At 39.1% G+C, this 24,098-nt stretch overlaps 2 protein-coding genes across 3 annotated transcripts in view; one reads left to right on the top strand and one right to left on the bottom strand.

The window, feature by feature from the left end:
• LOC134746256 (palmitoyltransferase ZDHHC8) overlaps nucleotides 1-7,112 on the top strand; it is a 41,270-nt gene extending 34,158 nt beyond the window's left edge. The window contains exon 9 of the mRNA XM_063680595.1: nucleotides 3,546-7,112. Within this exon, the coding sequence (XP_063536665.1) occupies nucleotides 3,546-3,969 (424 nt within the window). The 3' untranslated portion in view covers nucleotides 3,970-7,112. The remainder of the gene's footprint in view (nucleotides 1-3,545) is intronic.
• A 2,493-nt stretch (nucleotides 7,113-9,605) lies between these two features.
• LOC134746245 (uncharacterized) lies at nucleotides 9,606-23,567 on the bottom strand. 2 transcript variants are annotated; one of them, XM_063680576.1, is made up of 13 exons: nucleotides 23,482-23,567; nucleotides 22,864-23,022; nucleotides 21,601-21,722; nucleotides 20,590-20,734; nucleotides 19,928-20,152; nucleotides 16,125-16,269; nucleotides 15,048-15,157; nucleotides 12,649-12,846; nucleotides 11,900-12,086; nucleotides 11,449-11,564; nucleotides 10,857-11,030; nucleotides 10,361-10,465; nucleotides 9,606-9,742 (listed from the first exon to the last, which is right to left on the bottom strand). In XM_063680576.1, exons 1-13 carry the CDS (start codon nucleotides 23,557-23,559, stop codon nucleotides 9,644-9,646), a joined length of 1,863 nt encoding a protein of 620 aa, XP_063536646.1. In that variant the 5' UTR covers nucleotides 23,560-23,567; the 3' UTR covers nucleotides 9,606-9,643. The 2 variants fall into 2 exon arrangements, with proteins under 2 accessions (XP_063536646.1, XP_063536647.1); XM_063680577.1 differs by lacking the exons at nucleotides 19,928-20,152; nucleotides 20,590-20,734; nucleotides 21,601-21,722; nucleotides 22,864-23,022; nucleotides 23,482-23,567 and adding an exon at nucleotides 16,672-17,117.
• Between the last annotated feature and the right edge of the window lie 531 nt (nucleotides 23,568-24,098).

Genomic DNA, 24,098 nt, shown 5'->3' with positions numbered 1-24,098 from the left:
GACCCTGCTCTTCCCTAATTAACTGTTGCCTCCCAACCTGCAACTGGCCCCTATCTGAACTAAAATTGTTAGCATTGCTTTCAGTGTCGGTTCCAAAAAGAATTTTATTTATAAGTATTAACCAAAAAGCAACTTAATGACCCTTGATTTAAAGTTCAATTTCGAACAGCACCGACTAAGGAAGCAATGTTGCCGTAATGAAATCTGTACGTTTACCGCTTACGCGCGGCAGGTGGACCTAACGCATATCGCCGACGTGTCGACGGTAATTCGTTCTTGTGTTTTGTGTGTTGATAACCTTTTAATATTGACTGACTGGCCATTGATGTACCTTATTCTAATGGTGTAAGGTCCTTTATGGTCAGTTAAGTGGTTTCTATGAATTAAGCCTTGATTTGCGGTACAAATGATGTTTTTTAGTTATAAACTGGCAATATCAGTGTGTTGATAAGTTACCGTTACTACCGTTAGTAATATTTGGAGTTGCCTATGAAGACGCCTCAAAAAGGACACACAATTGCCAACCTTAGTCTTAATTAACTAGGGTTCAAATTACTTTATACACTTGTTTCATCATATAAGACAATGGCAGAAACGTTGTAAATGCTTATTGCTGTAATTTGGTCCCAAATATTGTTATAGTCTGCATCTTCTCAAATGACTTTTTCTCCTAAGACGGTAATCTGTTAAACAAAAACCATTGTTCCTTTTGTGCGAGGTGTCGCCCTATTGTGTGTTGTGTACCATTGTCTCTGACAATGGCACGCGCCGTAGCACACGCTCAGACTCAATGGTACACAATGGGCGACCGCTCGCACAAAGGAACAATGGCTTTTGTTTAACAGACGGTAGTCCAAAAACTCCGAAAAAGTCATTTGAGAAGATGCAGACTAAAACGGCTACTCTAAGTTTACTGGAAAATATTACCAGTTCATATTTGTAAAAACATTCTTGTACTCTAGTGAAACAAGGCCAAGATGGAATTCTGATAAGGGGCATAACCTCCTTTTTCATGGATTTTTTTTATCTATTCTTACTTATGCTTGTCTTATACCTACTTATCAGAATTCCTTCTGAATTGTAAATATATATTCGCGAGTGCACTTCTTATTTTGGGTTTTTGCTAATCAATATAGCTTTAAAAAAAACCTATCTGACAGGTTGGTATTTAATTAGTAAACTGAATTGGCTATAATTATAGGTATGTATTTATCAAAAAATGACTATAAAAATAAAAACTCTATACAGGGAATCCAATGCTTTTTGTTCCTTTTGTATATTGCACTTATCCCTTTTGTATATTCCATTTGGTTTTAGTACAAACAGCATTGCTTTCTTATTTTGTTTTGTATTTTTATAGCATGTTGTTTGACGAGTGAGTGCAATTGTTTTATTTCAATTAGGAACTTTTTGAGTTCTGTTGTTTCTGCTTACATTTTGACATGCTTTTTATTTTATTTCTAAGCTTCTAAGTAATAGTAATTTTAGGCAGAACTTAAAATGTACCTTAAGTATACTAAAATTATAATTTCGTTTTTATTTGCAAGCTGTTGTGACAAAATGGACCGCAGGCGTGTGACGCACTATACTATGGTTGATAACGGCTACCATCTCTTGTCGATGGTCTAAATATGATAGACCACATAAATCTATGGTAATGGGTATTCAGTGTTTGTCATTTTTATTGTCCTAAAGTTATGTCTTTCATGTTTTTCATCCATTTTTAAAGCTCAATATTTTTATGAGTTTTTTTTTTAAAACATTGCTATTCACGATCTATCTTTTCATTTTGTAATTTAAAATAAATCTAGTTTGTGATTGTACAGATATGCTTGGTATGTTCAGCTCGGATCTTGTACATATTTGGACCTATTTCTATGTGAATGTGGATATTACGAACATTTCAGCCATTTTATAGTCGTTGCACTGCCGTTCGCTGGTCGTGCTTTTCTGATGAAACTATTTTCTAAGGGGTTGTGTATATGAGAATGATTTTTTTTTACTACATGACAGTATATTTCTTCAACATAAATTATACCTATAAGTAAATATAAAAAGTATTTAAAATTATACAGGTTTTTCCAGAAGAGTTATCGTGAAATAGAAAAGTTATTACTGCTCTTATTTTGTATACCTACGCACGGCAAAAGCTGTCGAATCAGCGAGATATAATAAAATCAAATTGTTAATTTACAATTATCTATTACGTGTGTAGAAAAAACGCATTTAATCGATTTGGAAGAACTAAGTCATTCCAAAATAATTTAGCTTAACTTAACTTTTATGATACACAAGCCTACTGCGAACCACTTCGTTGGTTCGTCAAGTTGGCTGTCTATCGTCCGAATATGCAAAAACGATAGAAATGCATAAAGGCAGGTTACGCAGCTAACGCAATTTCAAATTTTCATTCTCGCGGTGGACTATATTTGCCGATTGATATTTAAAAATATACAGGGTGGCTAAAAAATAAGTGCATTCCCGTTGCCATGGAGGTTTTGGGATTATACTGAGCAACTTTTACTAAGTGACCAACGACGAAAAAAAAATTTGGCTTTTTCATACATTATGGCTGGTTCATTTTCTATAGGAGGCTAAATTTTTTTTACGCGATTTCGTGGTTGGTCCCATAGTAAAAGTTGCTCAGTATAATCCCAAAACCTCCCTGCAATGGCAACGGGAATGCACTTATTCTTTGGTCACCCTGTATAAAAACCATCAGACCATCACACAAGACAGTACATTCTACAAATAACAAATACCTAGATTCTTCAACGTTTCATCAGTAAAGCCGGCGCGTAGCTTGCAGTAGAGTAGTGTATGATAGTGTATAATTGTACATTGAGGCATGTGGCGTTGGCATGCTCCCCGCAGTAGCGGCCGCCGCCGACGGACCGGTTCGAATGTTCAGATACTTTTGACGCGGTTTGCGTACACATTTATATGAGGAAGGGCCTTAGTGTATCTTGTGATCCCGGAGCCAGGACACACTTAAGTGCAAGATATACTAATGCCTTTTAGAGATATGTGTGTAGTTTGATTTGAAACTAATTTTAAGGTGTTTACATATTGGAGTTGCAAAAAGTTCGAGTATTTGGTTGAAATTGCTGTCATGAATATATTAAACAACTTAGTGAATAAAATAATGGAGACTAATATTTTGTATTTTTTTTTTGGAAATTTTCCATTTAGATGTATTTGAGGATAACCACAGTCTGCTTACAAGTGGTTGAAATGCCAGCTAAATTTTTTTTTTTGTATATTATCATAGTTTAGAAGCATTTCAGAAGTTTCGTAAAATATACAGAGCGAATGAATCACATCACAAAATTGCAACTCCATATTGGAAACATTAGTCAAACCAAAACTGTATAAATTCTGAACTCGGGTGGGGTCCGGCGGCGGGGCGGGTCGCGCGCTCGCACGTGCAAACGCTTCGTCCCGCAGCTCCCTTTTCCTCTGTCCGTAGGCCGTACGATAACGATAGCTCGGGCTCCGACGAGCTCGCGCGATTAAACCCCTGACGCTGCGGCGCACGCGCACAGGTCCAACCCGGGCACGCCCACCGCGCCGCGCCGCCCCGACTTCATCGGCGTCGGCCGCGCCGCCTCCCCGCAGCGCCGCTTCCTGTCCGAGGGCGAGCTGCTGCGCGACCCGCCGCCGCCGCAGCCGCACCCGCACCGCCCCACGGCCGACGACATCCGCGAGCTGGCCGCCTCCCCGCAGCGCGGCAACTACCTGTGGGCCGAGCGGCCCGCGCCCGTCCGCGGCGGCGTGCCCGTGTTCCCGCCCGGCGCCCCGTCGCCGCTGCCCCGCCGCAGGCCGCCTCCCTCGCACCCGCCCCCGCAGCGGCCCCTCTCCTTCGTGCGCGCGCTCGAGGTGCAGGACCAGCTCGAGGCGCGCGCGCCGCCCAAGGACCCGCCCGACCGCGCCTCCGTCTACGACTGCAACTACGAGATATCCGTTTGAGACGCCCGAACTTTTAAAGAAACGTTCCGTGTTCAACGTTCCGATGTTACCTTAGCGTGTGACGATGCGACTCGGTTATACGTTCTCGACCTCCGCGGTGTCGGACGTTCGGTCCGTCTAGTGCTCCGAGTGCGGCCCGCATGTGATTCCAAAGAACGTGTTTGTTATTTTTTGTTTAATGTTGTAACGCACAATGATCACTGAAATTGACCATGGAAAACCTACGTGTAAATTTAGATATTCGAATTTGAACTTATTGGAGAATATCAGGCCGCCGGTCAGCATTTTGTATCCTCAAGCCATAGAGTAGGTTCGCGGTGAGGAGTGATTGTGTAACGTTACTATATAGTCAATAGCGATTAAATGTAAGACTCGGGTTATTGCTCGTAAGGTGTAATTAGAGTTTTATATGTATGTATATTTGTGAGCGATTTGTATTGTTGAATTATATTTTACTTTGTTGACAGAGCGTGTACATAGTCCCCCCCCCCAAGTGTTGTGATTCCGAGATGACAATTATAGAAGTATATAGAAATTGTATCGACAATTTGTGTGTCTCAATTATTCTGTATAAAATATATTTATAAAAAATAAGATTTATTTGAGCTGTTGTATGTTTTTCCTTTAGGTTTAATGTACTCCAAGGAGACGCGTGGTTACGGAATTGACTGATTTGTTACTGCTTCAATTTTCTTAGTTTCGAACTCGGTGTGAGCGCACCAAGTTAAGAATATGTAAAGACTCGATCTGTTACTTCTATGGCTCAGCGACTGTACACATATTTGACACAAACTACAAAATTCAGTATTGATTGATGTAGCACTTATACGTAATACTAGGAATCCACAATCACATAGCATTGACACTTTATCATCATATCAGCCCTTTATCGCCCACTGCTGAGCATAGGCCTCTCTTACACCTTATACACGTAAAGAAGTAAAAGATTGACTCTGGTAATGTATGTGCCAAATATTCCGTAGACACATAGCTTAGCGCGCAATCTGTTACTGGAAATATCGATTTTTGTAGATTATCTGTGGCAGTTATGATCATGTGGCCCGTGACCAGTAGGTATTATATTACACTTGCTTTAAAAGATATAAATGACTAACACGCTAATATAAAATTAAATATCCTTACTGAATAAAAATCCTGGTCACGGCACCATATTGTAAGGCTGTCTGCACATTGCACGCCGCTCCGGTGTGCGAGCGGGGCATCGCTATATAAGTGCATAGCGCTGTCTCCCTTACACTTCAGAACGGTATTCGGGTCCGCACCAGAGCTATAAGCTATAGTATAGTTTATGGTCTCGTAAATGCTTACACTGCCACAGGTAGATACATTATCGCATATAAATTCTCATTTAGTTTTTGGTTAGCTGATTTATTTAGGTCAACAAAAGCAGCGCTGGAGCATCCCACAATTAAGTATACTGATTCTATATTTCATTGCCAACAACGCTTTACACCTTTTTATTTTAATTATTGATAGAGCTTATTTGAATATATAAGTATACATGGCATGCTATTGTAAAGAAGGGAATTCTTAAAGTCAAAAACTTAGTGTATTGATAAACAGCAAATATTGACTATTTTATGCGAGGACGTTAAAATTAAATTTTAACTACCGACTAAGGTGTATATCGTTTGATACTGAAAGTTCTGATTACAATTTTTTTATAGAACTGTATTAAGTTGGCATCTATCAAAACCTCTTATTGAGTTTATTATCATATGTACTTATGTGTATTTGTTCGATACAACTTAAATCGCTCTGAGGACTAAACATGAGTAAAAAAATCAGAGGAATGGTTAAGAAATCTTTAATATTCATGTAAAAAAGTCACACTAAGAGCTAAACACCGTACACCCTTTTAACCAACTATGAAAGGTGTTATAAGTGTTTTCTAAGAAAGGATAAAATGTTCTCAATGATCTCGATTTTCAAATTTTTCGTCCTTATAACGCAATACTTAGATTTTTACAATAGAGAATTCATATACAAACATATTTTCTTCTTACGATATGTATCTAAATAACACGTGCGCTATAGCTAGGTAAATTGTATATCTACACGTAAATGTAATCAAAATGTCACATCAGTGGCCGAGATTATTGTTTGTGTACATAATATCATATATTTATGTAATGAGTAACGATATTCTAAAATTAACGCAGACGCAAATAGGCTGATACTCGAAAAAGAAATGCTACAATTCTTTAGGAAACTATTATAGAGTTCAGCTGGATTTGAGACTGCTTAGTCTGTGGCTAATTTAAAGGAAAAGTGACTTTAATGCTTCAGATACTTATATCTCTTCTATTTTGTAGTATTATCTCAACTTTGGTAATAAGAAGCATTTGATGCGTTAGGGTCACCTTTGCGTACCAACATATTGTACAGAAACCGTATATCTTATAATTTATTAAGATTAAGTATGTAAATATCCTGCGATGTAAAACAGTACTAAGAATAATTTTGTATAGAATGTGTAATAGCATTTGTGAATAACTATGATTGATCATAATCACTGTTTCTTCCTTATTTATTCGGTGCCAGTAACCTGTTTTTTTCCTGAACATATCAGATGTGTTAAGGTCGCTGCATACTCAACGTGATTTTATGACTAATCACGTTTCCTATACGGCTGCCTTTAGTGTGTAGCGTGTGTAAATTATGCAAATTTATTTGCCAAGCAGTGCTTAGATTGTGAACGGCCTATACTTGGAAAAGGATCATTAAATTCATATTAACAGACATTGTATTATAGAGACAACATTCCGATTTTCATTTATTTATATCACATTCGCTGATAGGATTTCTTCATCCATTTAGTAAAATATCAAACTTGTCGGAATAAACTCATATTGAGTGTTTTTTTTTTGTAGATTTCATTATTGTCATCAACTGTCTCGCGTCCAAGCAAAATGTACCATTATGTGGTTTGCGAAGTCCTTTCTGACTGACAAAATAATACCTTTTTTATGAGACCGTTTTTATAGAGTTAGATGGGATTGAGCCTTACACTGCCATATTATTTTGGCCTAACCCTTCTGTGGTTGATAAATGAATGAAGAAACCTATTTTGTGTTCATGTAGCTAGCAAAACATGCAGTTTTTCGAACCTACATAGGATTATTATGTTGGTAAACTCTGACCACTACAAAGTCACTAATGAATACTCTGTCTGGCCAATCTTGATTCCTAAAATCGCTTTTTACTAAAAAATACTGAACTGGGTTCTTGTGTTGTTAGATAAAATAAAAGATTTTCTATTGCAAATTGAATATTAATTTATTTAGGTCTAATCTCATACCGTGGGATCTCATGTAGCTGCTGGTTCAGTGATTTTAAATAGCATTAATTCTTGTTTTGAAGAAACGCAGATGTATTTGTGTATCTTTGTATGCCACCACGGTTGGCTGGACGGATCTTACCGCAAAAATTTAAAACTCAAGATCATCGAATACGGGTAGTTTTGTATTAATATTTTCATACAAAATTTCATTTTTTTTCTCTGCTCTTGAGTGACCGATTGTGGTGGTCGGAATCGAAAAGTTAAAATAAAATTATATTGGCTAGCATTTTTGACGGTGCGTACTTAAATTATATAATTGAATTGTTTGAAACCGTACTATATAATAGTTACAAATTAGTTATTACAAATGGATTTTTAAAGATTTTTATGTCCAAGGGAATAAATAGTACCTCGAGCAAGTCCAAACGGTAGGTTAGTCAAATGCAGTTAGAGTGGTAAAGGAATACATGGTGTTTTGTTTTTAAGAAGGTAAAGTATTAATTTACATTTTAGTTTGTTTGAACAGAGTTATTCAATGTTATGGTTGAATGTCTAATAGTGTTACGAAGATGAGCCGTCGCCGTCGGGTACCTAGGTAATAAAACACTCTTTATTGAAAACAAAAACGAGTTTTTTTTGCGGTTATAAACTACTCTTATAACGACCGATTCTATAAAATATACGTGCACAAGATGTTAAAATGGAAGTTGGGTTAAAAACCATAACAGCCCCGTACGTTATTCGGTTACTAGGTTTCCCAGTGCTAACGTTTGATTGCCAAACGTTAACAGTTACATCAAAACACTATCTATTTTAATAACAAAACTTCCGTGAGACACAGACATATTAAATATATTAATAACGGGTCACTCACGTATTTTAAGTCGAAAAACGCTCGACATGTTTCAATCCGTACCAAGGAGTGTCATCAGGAGCATGCGTTGACGGTGACGGACCGGCGCAGACCCCGCCCTGTTATTAATATATTTAATAAAACACTGTCTAGCTATATCTAGTATCTATTGTCATAACTACGTTTAAAATATTATACACCAAAGTATGTCAGTAGCCCTATGTCTGTCCCCTTGATAGATCTTGCCGGATATGAGTTTTAAAATCATAGCTGAATGTAGCTTTACATTATAATTGGCGCGCAGCGGATTATGGCCGAAACACACCGCATGCATAATGCAGCACGGCTCCGTGTAACTGTATTGTTCATGGCTTGCGTACCTACTGTACTCTTAACGAATGCGTAAGCCATGCGACGTTAGTGGCATACGGTGTGGTTTGGCCTTTATTATTTCTATAATCATTGCTCATTTTTATGGGGAAACGATCTACCGAATAACTCTGTTTATATCAAACTAAATGTTAGGTTCTGACATTGATTTGTTTTCCCGAACTCGATGTGTTTTGAACACTGACGGCAGTGCTGCAACACATTTGTGTCGTTTTCAAGCAAAAGGTACCGCATTGTCGCTTGCCATAAGGACGCTCTGACGGGTTTTTCGTATAAAGATACAAACAATATTTGTCCTTATGGTAAGCGACAATGTGGTACCTTTTGATTGAAAACGTCACATTTATTTAAGACTAATGTGTATTATTAGAACCTCCAAGTCGTTGAAACCTAATATGTATGTGACAGTGTTTTATTTTTGTATTTTGATAAAATTTGTGTAAATAATTTTCTTATTTTATTGATATTAAACTCAATTTAATCAAGTTATGGTTTCATTTCACATTTCAAGTGATTTCGGTAGGTAATCTTATTTGCTACATAGGGTTATTTATGGATGGCTCTTACCGCTAGGCCACCAGCGCTTGTAAATATATATAAATTTAATGTATATATTTATATTAGTACTCAATATTATTATATCACGTTGTCCACAACGTGTCCCGTCCCGCACACTCCGCAGGCTCCACAGAAAACCCTGAAAACCAGCGCCGTTGACCACGCTGGTCGTACCAGCTGCATTACTGTGTGGAGACCATTTCAGCTTCACATCTCTTTTACTACTGTTTTGTTTATCTTTGCCTTGTGTTTGTATTGATTTGTTGTCTTAACCCTTAAATGCATAATGATGTATATATGCATCGTATATTTGATGGTCCGTGGCTCAATATGCAGCTATCCAAAATCACATTTATTACTTTTATACAGCATGACACATCTATTTCAATTTATTAAAAAGTTATACAAAAAATCATGCATTTAAGGGTTAAATGGTTTCTATTCTATTGTAGACTGAAAAAAAAAACTCATGAATTACATGTTAGAGGTATTTATTTAGAAATGATTTATTCTTGTATAAAAATAGATAAAGTAGCCTATAAAATATATTTACACATAATATAGGTACTTTATCGCACCCTGATAGTATTTAGAACTTCTATCAACCCGGCGTTGACTTTCAACATGGCTAACTTCGTCTCCACCATAGTGAAATCGCTTAGCTCCATCTGTAAAAAGAAACACATTATACTTTAAAATGTTTAGGATAGATACATGCTAGTATTTTTAAATTTCTAAGTACTGTACTGAGCGCAGCGAAAGACTCAAGAAACAAGGAAACCAAATAACTTTCCGCTTTTAGCCAATAGCAATTTTAAAATATATTTATTAAAACGGTACTGACAACCGGGGTGAATAGGGACCAAACTTAAAATGTGATTTACCTGGCAATTTCTTAACAACTACCCACACAAATTGTATCATAAAAAATCTATTATTATTTTGAATGAAATGATACAATTTGTGTTGGTACCTAATTAAGGGATTGTCAGGTAAATCTCATTTTAAGTTTTGTCCCTATTCACCCCAGCCATCCCTATGCACCCCGGTTGTCAGTTCCGTGTTTTTTTTTTAGAAACAGCAACACAATATACGAAAGGGGACGACAGTTTCTCAAATCATTTTGCGTAAAATTTTCCTTAGTCATATCCAGAAAGGTCAATGGGGACTACGTTTGTATGGAGAAGTCGGCCACTATCTTCTTAACTAACCGTTGATCTATCAACGTGAACCATATCGCAATAGCATAAGGTCTATCTTATATCATATCCTAATGACAGACTCACCCCGTCTGGCGGGTCCTTGTCTCTCGGTGGGAACCTGCCGTACATGCGCTCGCAGATGGCGCACAGGCCGCACCACGTGCGGTACTTCAGCGTGTTGACATTTGGCTGTTGAAATAACAGCATTTACTAACAAGTAGAGATAAGCTGTTTTTAAACTGCGCCTCTCTAGCCAAAGCTCACAATTAAGTCGCAGTGCACAATAATAAACCTGTTGACTTTTACCATGTTATACTCCTACTTAAAGCATACCTAGTACTTAAAGTTACAGTGAAAGAATTAAATTTCCGACCCATTTTGTACCTTGTCACAGTGACAATAGTATAAGGTCTCTAGCTACTTTCATACTTAATGTCACTGAGACAAGGTACGAAATGGGTCGGAAATTAAATTCTTTCACTGTACATAAAATATCTCGTTCGGTTATCTCCCTTTCCCCCCCTTGCCACCCCTATCTAACGATTTTGTAGTGCAGAAACAATAGTCAACAGGTACCAACCTCTTCACTATCCTTGGAGGCCCTTCGTTCCCTATATCCTTCTAGAGTGAGTTTGATCTCGTCTGGGATATCTTCCTCTTCGTACCCAGGCCACTGCATTATGGAGCGGAACTGTTCCACCTGCGCTGTGCTGAGGATGCCGCCCATCATGAGCGTCAGGCCTGCTTCAATGTCCTGGGAATTTAAAGAAGCTGATGGCACAGTAAAATGACCACGACTTACATACATAATAATACCAACAACCATACCACAACATGTTAACAATATAATAACAACATGTTGTTTTGTCAGAAAAACTAGATTTACAGTAGGTCTAACTCAGGGTTCTCGAAGCTTTTATACCTATTGTCATAGCCAGGCTTTTCCCCTTTTTTATCACAAGTCCGATTGTATGGTTTGGTTCTCCTGCTGCCTTATCGCGGTCCAAAATTAAGAGCTCGCGGACCGGATCGCGCCCTACGGCAGTATTTTCGAACCCCTGGGTCTTGTTAGCGTTACAAGGGTTCGGTTTAAGTCAATAAAAATTCACTTGTACCTACCGTTTGAGTTTTGACATTTAACTACACCAATCAACATACACAACATACTTTACCTGTATTGGCATCCTATAGCTCTCGGGTCTAAACTTCCTAAGCACTGTCAGGTACAACAACTGCTTAGACTTTTTCAGGGTCACTAAACGCGCCGCGTACTGCATTGGAGTTATGTCTGAAACGTAATAGGTGGAACAATAATATCGACAAAATATGGTAGGAAATAAAGATCTGACGAGAGAAAACCCTAGGCATGTGTAGCCAGTCGCCCAGGCTGACGGAGAGCACGTTCAGCTCTTGGAGTAGCGTCTACATCTGCTCGAGTTCTACAAGATACGTTATCTAACTCACTCTCCAGCCACTCTCTAGCTCTTAAGAGTCGATGGCAGCGAGAACTGCGCGCTCTGCCGGTAGAAGACCCTCGGAATGTGTAACCAGTCGTCCTGGCTGACGGTGGGGATTTTCAGGTTTCGGAGTTAGCGTTTGCAACTAACAGATCGTCTCACTCACTCTCCAGCTCATTAGAGTCGATTGGCAGCGAGAACTGCGCGCTCTGACGGGAGAAGACCCTTGGAATGTGAAGCCAATCGCCCAGACTAGCGGCGGGGACCTTCAGCTCTCGGAGCAGAGTCTGCATCTCCTGCCCGGGTGGCCGCTCTGGTCGGGTGCGTAGTGCTTCCTCTAGTACGTAACGACGCTGGAAATAAGGCGTTTTAGTTAAATTTTAACGTATAAATCTGTGAAAGTCAGTTTTCCATTTATTCGAAGACTGTGACATTGGAACATTTTTACTTGGCGGCATTGTAAATAGTAATTAACGAAGTGGCACCAGTGATCGACAGGGAACCAGTACTATTCTATTAAGTCTATTTTTATCCAAGAAAATAAGGGTAGGAAGCCGATTTCTTAATGTGGAAACACTATACTGTAGCTGTGCACAAGCTGCAGATCGCGGTTCCCGACCCTTATATTCTTGGATAAAAAAATTGTTGGGTATAACTGGTTCCCTGTCGGTCCCTGGTGTCACTACGTTAAGTACCTACCTTAGTATCAAACTCAGTTGACGTTGTTGTATTGACTTGTGAAACAGCCCTTGAGCCCTACCTGCAGAATTAATTTTAGATTTTTGAGTTTCAATAGCCTCCCCATTTACTTTTTAGTGGATATTTGTTTATCATCATTTATCTTCTTAGCTTACTTATCAACTCTATGATATCAATGGTGAATTGATATAATGGGGTTGTAAAAATAATAATTACCTTAGCATCAAACTCAGTTTCAATGGCCTCTTCATCCACCTCCCTGTGTAGGTACTTCAGAATATCATCATCTAAGAAGGAGTCAGTTTTTTTAGTTGTAGTCTGTTTGATCACCGGTAGAACTATGACGTCATCGTCGACTGGAGCTATGGAGCCGCGGGAACTGGGGTTTTGGGAGTCTGTGCCGATGCCAGCGATCTGGGTAATCAAAAAAAGATGGTACTTAAATATTTGTGTAATCGACGTAACTAAGATTATCCAGAACGAGTCTAAGGACCTTGTTTGAAAACGTTGCAGTAATTCTCTCCTTTGGATTACCTACTTATGTAATGGAGTCATCAATTTCACGAAGTAAATTACCTATACTTAATAATTTTGCTTTAACGTGCGAGCAACAAGTAGGTAGACACGTAATAAATCAGTATGCATCTGCTCTTATGAAATAAACAAAGGTGAAAATAAAGGTCGGGTTGCACCGATCATATTCGAAGGAATTCATAAATTTTCATAATGCAGCAGCAATCAGGACAAAAGGTTCTAAAGAAAATAAAAACAAAACTAATACGCTAATGCTACTAGTTGCTAAACAAGGTACAATGTAAATAGGGGATATTACGCGAAACTCTGCGCAGGGGGCGCCACTACCACAATCTGAGGGTCTATCGCGAAACAAGAAAATCGAAGGTTCGTTATCTAACATCTCTGTCACTTGCATATTCGAGCGACAAAGATGCAGCTAGCGAAATGTCGGATTCGCGTTTCCCGGTAGCTCCTCTGTAAACAAACCGCCATGATGCAGATTAAATTAAAAAATTAAAATTATTTATTTTCGTAAAATATACAGGTGTCTATAAGTAGGGGATAGTGCTGCCCGGTAAGCAAAATTTGCCTGTGTTGGGCAACACCGCTCTTCCTTAATCAACAGATTGTTACACGAAACATTTTTTTTTAAGTACTAGTTTAAGTAATATAACATGTATACAATTAAAATTATATATAACATTTGTTTATAGAACTAAGTGAATAACTGGGTTGTTAGACATGCAGTAATAAAAAAGGAATTAAAAAAGGAGTAAAGGAGCCAGTAATTGTGTGTGTGTGTGTGTGTGTGTGTGTGTGTGTGTGTGTGTGTGTGTGTGTGTGTGTGTGCGCGTTTGTGTGCGTATGTATGTATGTATTTAGTAAGTTGATGTGTGAATCTCTAGTAACATATAGTTTTTTGTATTTTATTTTTGTAAGTCTTCTATTTCCTCGTAGCTTTTTGATTTTAACCATTTTGTAATTGTTGATTTGCAATCGTAGTAAAGTTTTGGGTAAATGTTTAGGCACCTATTGACTTTGTTGTACATGTGACTAGACTTCACATTGTATTGTGAGCGCGCAAATTGTCCTTCTGGAGTCATAGTCAGCACTGTAAGAAAGGGTTTTATGTTTTTTTAAAGTCATTTGTAAAATATATAGTTTCCTTATTGATAATAGGTCGCTTAGATGATATAATGATTCTGTGGGGAAACGGATCTTTTTAAAATACATTGTTTTTAAGAGTGCACGCTGAGCTCTTTCCAGGTTAATAAGTCGCGTTTTAGCCGCCCCACCCCAGACAGGTATACAGTACACCAAGACAGATTGCACTAGGGACGTGTAAATTTCTGTTAGTATATTCCGTTGTTTAGACGGGGTTGTTAGTGCTCTACCTGGTACAATATGCCTTAGCGTCCTGAAAATCCAGTGCAGCTTACGGACCCTACAGATTAGTTGATCAATGTGAGCGTACCAATCTAGATGCTCGTCCAAGGTGATTCCTAGGTATTTAATTTTTGATACTTTTTCAATGATCGGGCAGCTACAATGATTTAGATTCGTTCTGTCACAAGTGTGAATTTTTAGATCTACATCAAAGTTGGGTTGGGTGGAATTCGTGATGCTGAAACACATGTATTTTGTTTTGTCTGTGTTTAGCGTTAGCCGATTTAGTTTCAACCATCTAGAAATCTGAGCTAGACCCTTTTCAGCACTTGTTTTTGCTTCCATCCAGGTTTTACCAGAGAAGACTATGGCTGTATCGTCAGCATATGAGAAGACTTTAGCATTTGTTATTGCCATGTCACAGAGATCGTTTATGTAAGCCAAGAACAGTGTTGGTCCCAAGACACTACCCTGCGGAACTCCGTACGATACATATTCATCGTTGCTTACATGCACACCCAGCTGAACTCGTTGCTTCCTGTCCGAAAGGTAACTTTTAAATAATATCACTGTCATATTTCATTACCTCTGAAAACTTGTCAAATACCTGTTAAAGTTGTATACAGTATGTATACGTTACTCTATGGTTTACTAAAAAGGCTAGTGCTGCACTCTGGTGGCAGAACAAGATTGCAGCAATATCCTCTATTTACTTGTGTTTCCGGATCCTGCTGCGATTGCGCCGCGAGACCAGCGGAAGTGAGGCGGTCGCTACCGGTGGGCCGCTTGCGGTGCTTCTTGCCGCGCCTGCGGATCTCGCCGTCTGAAAACAAACAAATGAACAAATATCAACATCACTGGCTAAACCTATAAGTCACAGTTGCTCAGGGCGCCTACTGCGAACATCAAGATTTCGTTATCTCCCTCTGTACCGCACTTCCATAATTCAAGGGACACACGTCCGCCTGTTGTACACGTTTTGTGACTTATGTGCAATAAAGTTAAAAATTAATAAATTCAAAGGACACAGACGCAGATAACGAAATTTCAATTTTCTTTTTAACCGACTTCAAGATTTCAAAAGGAGGTTTTCAATTCGTTTTTTTTTTTATGTTTGGTTACTCCATAACTCCGTCATTTCTAGACCGATTTTGAAAATTTTTTTTTTGATTGGAAGTATATACAGATTGGTCCCGTTTATGTCAAAACGCAGTTCTGATGATGGGATCCATGAGAAATCGAGGGAACTCCTCAAATGTTAAAGGCATACATATAGTGATTTTTGTATTTTCATCCTCTTCGTTACGGACCCGGACCCAAACTTGGACCCGGACTCGAACCTGGACTCGAACCCGGACCCCGACTCGGACTCGGACCCGCCAACAATAATCTTTCACCGGTATCCCACATGGAAGTCGGTGTTTTTTTCTTAAAAAATATGTAGAAAATGTTTTTTGAGGTTCAAGATTTATAATAGAAATTATATAATGATTATATTGACCAGTTGTTCATCGTTTAAGGAAAATGTTTGTGAGGTGCCTCCAATAAATGTCAACTAGTCCTTAAATTCTCTTTCTAAGTTGCGTAAATTCAAAAATGTTGACCGGGATATAGACCGTGATTACCTACCTTTTGTATTGTTTTTGAGCGGTCTATATCCCGGTCAATATAAGTCTAGTGAAACTAACCGTGAATCATTAAAAACTAACCTAATCTTAAGAAATTAGGTTGCCAAATATGGGCCCCGAGTAAGCTCCAGAGAAAGTGTTAAAATGAAAGGAAATATTTACCTCCAGAGCCATCTAACATGTCTCGAACAGTTTCGCTCCCATCATTGGTGTCCTTCTCCGACTTGGAGCGCTGCGATGCAGGTGCAGCGTCAGCTTTGTTCTTGCTCTTGATCACCTTTCCCAGCTTTAGGGCTTTCAACTGATTCTGGAAATACGAAAATGGATATTGATTTATTGAATCTTAAGGAGATCTGTAGAATTTTGAGGTGCTTCCTGAAAATAAGATACAAGCAGCCGGAGAACATAGTTACATGAATTTTTCAAAATGATTAGCAAAAATTAACTTTGCAAAGCTTTGAAAGTGACGTGTATAGGTAGGAAGGCACCGTTTTGTGAGCTCTGTATATACCTAGTATAAACGTACGTCCAGATCTAGCAAACGTGATGCGAGTGTCCACGCATATATTTTGCTGACGATTGCGCGGTTCATACGAGCTTTGCGTGAATTGCGCAATCTAAAGCAAACATGCGTGCGCATTCGTTGGACTGGACCTGGACTATACACAATTTTATGAACACTAAACTGCTAGTCGCTAGTCTTCATTACCTCAAGTTTCTTAAAAAACTCGTCACTATCATGATTCAAAGTTTTCTCTTTCTTCACCTTCTTAGGCAACAACACACTTGGTAGCTTCATCCTTTTCTTCTGCCCAGTGGCGCCCCAAGCGGTCATAGATAGAACTATATTCGATGCGATTCTCTTTCTACTTTTAGGAGCATAATTTATGACTAGCCTTGTCAAATGCAATAGGTTACAGTCACAAGATGATGGAGTCTGAGAAGGCAGTAACGGTCTGCGTTTTACGCGCCTACTCTGCCTGGCTGGGTACAAATTATCACGGGTTATAAAGAAATTCTTTTCCTTTTTACTTGGCTGTGCGACTGCAAGACTTGGCTTCTGATTTTTTTCCTTAGGTTTTTCCTTTCTCAAAGGTAGCAATATCGTTTTCGATATCAGAAAGGGCAACATTGTACAATGAGCGTAAAAATAGGCGTTAGTATGACTGTTTGACCGTGTGGTTGGAAGCAAAGTGATAGGAAAAGAGTTTGGTATTGATTATGCCTTCTTATCAGCTAAATGTACGGTCTAGTAATTTTTGAAGAGGACGGAAAATAACCTACACATTTACGTCAATTTATTAATAGTTACCGTAAAATGGGGTGAGTAGGGTTCGCGGGGAGAGTTGGGTTATGAATGGGGAGAGAAGGGATGAAAGGGGGGTGAGATAGGATTTTAAGGCTACTGCTAAAAAAAATGTATTGCAATTTAAAATGGAGCTATACTAACTCATAATAATAAAAAAAACGATCCAACAATCTTCAAAAATCACCTTTGTATGAAAACTTATCTCACCCCAATTACGAGGGACTACGGGGTGAGGTGGAATTTCCTGTTTATCGTCAAAGTTATGAAATGGAACTACCCAAAATAAAATAAAAACTAAAATACAAACGTCCGGAACACTTATTAAATACACATTATACACCATTCGGATTGCATATGTAATAATTTTTAAGAAAAAAAAACCGACTTCAATGGGGGATGCCGCTGAAAGTTTACTTATTGTTGATGGTGCACTCTTAGATACCAGACAATGAAATGAAATAGACAGCATATTTTGCGTAATTATCCTAATCCATCTTTTGACTAATTTTGCCTAATTGCCTAATTATTATAATATTGCCTAATAATGTAGAAAAGGAGGTAAAACCACCCACTTTTCTAGTAGCATTTCGTTTTTGTAAGGGTCGCAGTTCTAACCTAACCTAACCTAACCTACTTTTCTGATAGCATTTCGTTTCTGTAAGGGTCACAGTTCAAACCTAACCTAACCCACTTTTATAGTAGCATTTCCGGGTCCGGGTCTGGGTCCGGATCCGAGTCCGGGTCCGTGTCCGGCTGTCCGGGTCCAGTTTGGGTCAGAGTTCGGTCCGAGTCCGGGTCCAAGTTTGGGTCTGGGTCCATAAGGAAGAGAACAAATCGCCAAACGTGAACTATGTGTCATGGAAGAGTTCCATTCTGATCATCATCAGCAGTTCCACTTAATCAAATGTCACTTTTTTAAATGTAAATGCTGGATTTGTTGATGAAAATACAAAATTCACAATATGTATGCATTTCACATTTGAGGAGTTCCCTCGGTTCCTCATGGGTCTCATCATCAGAACTCGAGCTTGACAAAAATATGCCTTAAAAACTTAAGTTGCTTAACAAACATAAAGAAGAGGACAAATCGCGAAACGTAAACTATGCGTCATTAAAGAGTTCCATTCTGATCATCATCAGCAGTTCCACTTCATCAAATGTCACTTTTTAAAATGGAAATGCTGGATTTGTTGATAAAAATACAAAAATCACTATATGTATGCCTTTCACATTTGAGGAGTTCCCTCGATTCCTCATGGATCCCATCATCAGAACTCGAGCTTGACAAAAATGTTTCTTGAAAACCTAACTTGCTTAACAAACATAACGAAGAGGACAAATCGCCAAACGTGAACTATGCGTCATTGAAGAGTTCCGTTCTGATCATCATCAGCAGTTCCACTTCATCAAATGTCACTTTTTTAAATGTAAGTGCTTGATTTGTTGATGAAAATACTAAAATCACTATATGTAAGCCTTTAACATTTGAGGAGTTCCCTCGATTCCTCATTGATCCCATCATCAGAACTGCGTTTTGACAAAAACGGGACCAATCTGTATGTATATACTTACAATCAAAAAAAGAATTTTCAAAATCGGTCGTGAAATGACGGAGTTATGGAGTAACAAACATTAAAAAAAAAAATACAACCGAATTGATAACCTCCTCCTTTTAAAATCTTGAAGTCGGTTAAAAATAAAATGTTATCAAGGTTTGAATGTCAGTTTTGCTCCAACTCACCCCATTTTACGGTACGTTAGTTTATAACCCGGGAGTACGTATCTAACCTATTCACCTTGTTTGTAACGCGTGGCATTGATATTATATTTATAAAAGTGCCTGAACTATCTATAATTCTTGTTGACTTTTATCTATCTTATCCTCTTAGTTGGCTCCCGTCGATACTAGGGCATTTAATGCCAACTGGCCCTAGATTATCTTAGAAATTAGGTAGGTAAGTATTTCTTGGGATAGTGAACAGAGCGAATGGCCAGCGAGTTGGGTTCAGTTAGAAGTACGTAAATAGTTAATTCTCTGCACTTGAACGACGTTCATCATCGACGTTAATCTCGGCTTCGGAAATCTTTTTCACAAATCCAAGTTGTGATTGTGACAGATGCGCTGCTTGGCTTGGTCGCACTAAGTACCAATTTTTTTACTGTGACGACAGCGGTGGCAGCTGCTCGCACCGGCTATTAATGAGGCAACTGTTAGCTACTTCTGAAAGACTCAGGGATGGCAGTGATCGGTCGTTAGTGGCGATTGTTTGTGGCCTGCTGTCATGTCTGAAGCGCTGTAAGTACCTCTGGTTTCCTTGAGGATTAGAGCGCGCCAAATCGTGTCATGCAAACCTTCAATCTTGAGTTTTACCTTTTTATTTTCCCGACTAGTATCACTCTCTTTAATGACCGGCGCCCGCTTAGACAGCACAAGTGCAGGCCACGCCAGTGGTGGCAGCTGCTCGCACTGGCCTTTGATGAGGCGACTGTGAGCGCCTTCTGAATGATTGCAGGGATGGCAGTGAGCGGTCGTTAGTGGCGCTTGTTCCGTGGCCTGCTGTCGTGTCTGAAGTGCTGTAAGTAGCTACCTCTGGTTTCCTTGAGGATTAGAGCGCGCCTAATCGTGTCATGCGAACCTTCAATATTGAATTTGTACCTTTTTATTTTCCCGACTAGTATCACTCTCTCTAATGACCGGCGCCCGCTTGGACAGCACAAGTGGCGACGCCAGCGGAGGCAGCTGCTCGCACTGGCCTTTGATAAGGCGGCTGTAAGCGCCCTCTGAAAGACTCAGGGATGGCAGCGAGCGGTCGTTGGTGGCGCTTGTTCCGTGGCCTGCTGTCATGTCGGAGGTTGTGTAGCCGTGGTAGTACAATGTTTCCTAGAAGAAAGAATGATGTTTGGTCGCTTGTTATAAGATGAAATCACTAGTGCCGTGCCTTTAGACTAGTATAAGTGACTAATGTGACCGATGAGATGCTTAGGTAATGCTTGTGGTCAACCAGAGCGAACACAGAAACAAAACCAAGTACCTACTCGTATGGTGGTTAGAGCACTTTATGGTCTATTGGAGATTAATCTATAAGTTTTAATAAAATAAGTAGGTAGTTATTTTTTCTGTGTGCAACGATTGCTGTCGATTGGCGAAGTGCTAGCTCAGCAGTAACGTAAATGTCACTGTCTGAATAGACCACCTTCAATATTTTTATTCCAAGCAATAAATATGACAAACGGACTTCAATCAACGTACAACCACGTCCTCAATCGGCAAAGGTAGATCTTAATACCATTGCGATAAGGTTTAAGAATCAATAGTACCTGACTGTGACTTCGTCTTAGGTCTAGAACAATGGTGGTTCTGTGGTGCGGCTGGTCAGGGGTGAGGCATCTTCGGGAGCCTCTGGACTTGCCGCTGGCGAGGGTCGGAGCGGGCGTTAGTGGTCGTGAATCGGTTTCAGTATATCTGGAATCAATAGAATAGATTAGAATATAGATATTTTCCCCTCACTAGCTCGGAAAGTTGTCGTTTATCCTTCAATACAAGCGGGGAAAAACGCGTTTTATCCACTAGTGGGGAAAGTAATTTGACCTTGGATGGAGCGTGTTTAAGTAGCTTGACAGATAACAAAACGTAATACGCTCATGATAATGGTTCGTTCGATATTAATTATCATTAAATAAATGGTTTGAGAATCTAATAAAAAATACCAAATTTAGCTTTATTTAATGATTTTAAGTCATAAACCTTAAAATTCCATAAGAAACGTTTGTTTTTTTATAATGATGTTAAATATAATTCTGAACGCATCGTTGACATTTCATACATCAGAAATGTCAACATTGTCAACAATTTTTTTACTTAAAACCTTTTCTCACCGACTCGCGTAAAAATACACAACTTCCAGAGTTTTCTGTTATAATATCGTAAAGAAATGAGTGATTCCAGTGATGACGGTGATCTAACGCCTGTGGATGTTGCACTTTCCTCGCTATAGTGAGGTGAAAAGTTTTGTGTTACACACGGGCGCAAATGTATTTTACTTATCGTGTGTTGAAACACTCGCTACGCTCAGGATTCTATTTTAGAACCACTCGCTTCGCTCGTGGTTCACCTATATAATCCTTTCGCTTGCTCGTGTTTCAATTCTACACTCGCGGGTAAAATACAACTTTGCACCCTTGTATAACAAATAACTATTTTATTGGCAACACAACCGAGACAATTTACATACACAATTTAAAATTACTTGGAATCTTTCTCTGTTTTGAAGGACTAAAAGACCCAGCATCAGACTAAGGTAGAAACATTACTGAGGCTCTATGACTTACCTTCTAAACATGTCCTCTGTAACGATGTCATGAGGAGTTCGGATCTTATCTTTATCCGGGCCATTCAAATCTTGAATCTTGCTCAAGTCCTCACCGAAGCAATGTGATCTACCCTCCAAAAGCTGTAAACAGACGATTAAACTAGTAAAACTACTATTACCTAATTGAGGTTGCTCTTTTTAGGTCAATTACCATCTATACGTACCTATAATCATTTGGTGATGGTGACCATAAAATTCCCAGGTACCCGGGAATCCCGTTATTTTCCCGGATTGTGAATGTCTCCAATTCCCGTCTCGGGTAACCGGGAACGAAACCCTAGTATTCACAAACTCGGGTGCTTGCATTACACAGTACGGAGCACTCTTGCGAGAACGGTTCCTAGGTAGCTTTATTAGCACTGAAGTAGAGACTTCGAAGAGTAAAATGTCCTTCTTCACTTACCCACTCTTTAGCGCGTTTCACAAACTCCTTGGCTTCGGTATCAGTCGGGTGGTTGCACAGTACGGAGCAATCATGTAAGAAGGGGGGTTCCCCTCATCTGGCATAATATTGTTTGTCAGAAATACACTTCGCATAACACGTATCGGCAGAAAAGCTTTAGTCGAATGATACTTTCGCATAAATATATTAAGTACTTGTCATAATAGTCATTTCGCATAATATTCATTTGGCAAAATTTTCTGAGTGGGTTAGGTTAATTAGGGTTTTCTGCTAAATAATATTATGCGAAAAGAAATTCTGAAAAGTAATATTATGCGAAAAGCAGTATGCCAAAAGGATTTTTGCCAAACGATATTTCTACCAACATTATGCAATACAAAAATATGTCAAAAAACTTTCTGCCACACAATAGGGAACCGAGAAGGGGTTGTAGAGCAACGCATACGGCCGAACCATTATCAATGGTCTAAAAGACAAAGACACCTAGATCTACACTTACCCAGTAGTCTTTAGCGCGTCTCACAAACTCCTTTGGCTTCGGTATCAGCCAGGTGGTTGCACAGCACGGAGCAGTCGTGGGAGAAGGGGTTGTAGAGCCCCGCATACGGCCGATCCATTATCTATGGTCTAAAAGACATACACCTAGATCTACACTTATCCAGGAGTCTTTAGCGCGTCTTACAAACTCCTTGGCTTCGGTATCAGCGGGGTGGTTGCACCGCACGGAGCAGCCGTGGGAGAAACGGGTTGTAGAGTCCCGCATACGGCCGAAGCATGATCTATAGTCTAAAAGACAAAGACAACTAGATCTACACTTACCCAGGAGTCTTTAGCACGTCTCACAAACTCCTTGGCTTCGGTATCAGCCGGGTGGTTGCACAGCACTGAGCAGCCGTGTGAGAAGGGGTTGTAGAGTCCCGCGTACGGCCGAAGCATGAACGGCGCCGGTGTAACTGAACATTTTAGCTCTACTGGACCCTGAAAGGCGATAATATGAACTTGGGTAAACACAAAATGTATAAAGCCCTCTAGGCTGGACACTATTTAGACGCCACTTAGTGTTTGTTGTGGTATTCCACGTTCAAACTATGAAGTGAAGTATTGTTAACTGAATTGTCATAACAAAGTCGCTGTGATATAAAATTACAGAAATCAAGTAGATATTAAATAAAATAGAACTAAAAAAATTCGATACTAAATTCGACAATTAAGTTGTGATAAGGATAAGTCTAAGATTTCATCACAAATCGCTACTACGACAAGGCCGACAAGACACTAAAATATTAACATAGTCGGTCGATATTAAAATTTACCTACAACCTAGTAACATTTATATTCTTTAGGCCGTTAAAACCTTTTTATGGCCAACCGAAGCACTCAACACCTCACTTCGTAGTTTGAAGTTCACACAGACACTCAAAATTTATCTATACCAACCTGCTGTGTATTTCTAGGAGCTGCTGTTGACTTCTGCGGAACAGATGCAAGCAACCCAGTGTTACTCAACAGCCCCATTTTTTCATGTCAATATATGAACCAGGCACATCTGATGAGCTCTGTCAAAATTTGTATACTTAATACTTAACATCTTCAATATCGATCAAATACTAGGTATCACTTGGTTACCTACGTGAAAGTTTTCTAAAACATAACTTAACTTTTCTGGCATATAGCTGTCACATAGTAGTATGAAGATGTCGTTCACATTTTTCCCACGTCGTGCGTTGTCGTCGGTTGTATATTTCCAACCCCGCACTTACATTATAGGAAACAGTACCTACCTAACTTTCAACATTCTAAAAAAACGTAGCTTAACAAAATATTGAAATAGATGTTACACTGACAGAAATAGTTTTAAATTCATTATTCCAATATGAGTTCTATAGCCAACGTAATAAGGTTTAGTTATAATTGCTCAATAGACCAATCGGCCGATGGCGTGATAGTTTCAGCCATTAAAATAAAATTTATGGTGATGGCAAAATGCACAGCATTTTATGATCCAGGTCCACTTGATTAACGACGATCGTGAATTTGAAACCATGTGCATTTAT

This window comes from Cydia strobilella, chromosome 12 (assembly GCF_947568885.1).
Source record: "Cydia strobilella chromosome 12, ilCydStro3.1, whole genome shotgun sequence".
In the NCBI taxonomy this organism is placed as follows: Eukaryota; Metazoa; Arthropoda; class Insecta; order Lepidoptera; family Tortricidae; genus Cydia; species Cydia strobilella.
This window is presented reverse-complemented; position numbering and strand designations above follow the sequence as displayed.

Bases quoted from the DNA above. Each gene is read 5' to 3' on its own strand.
- LOC134746245 (XM_063680576.1), bottom strand. From the start codon at position 23,559: ATGGGGCTGTTGAGTAACACTGGGTTGCTTGCATCTGTTCCGCAGAAG. The intron at 12,847-15,047 runs GTAAATAGAGGA...TTGATTACCCAG, and splicing joins AGCAGGATCCGGAAACACAA to ATCGCTGGCATCGGCACAGA. The intron at 12,087-12,648 runs GTAATTATTATT...CCTTATTTCCAG, and splicing joins AAACTGAGTTTGATGCTAAG to CGTCGTTACGTACTAGAGGA.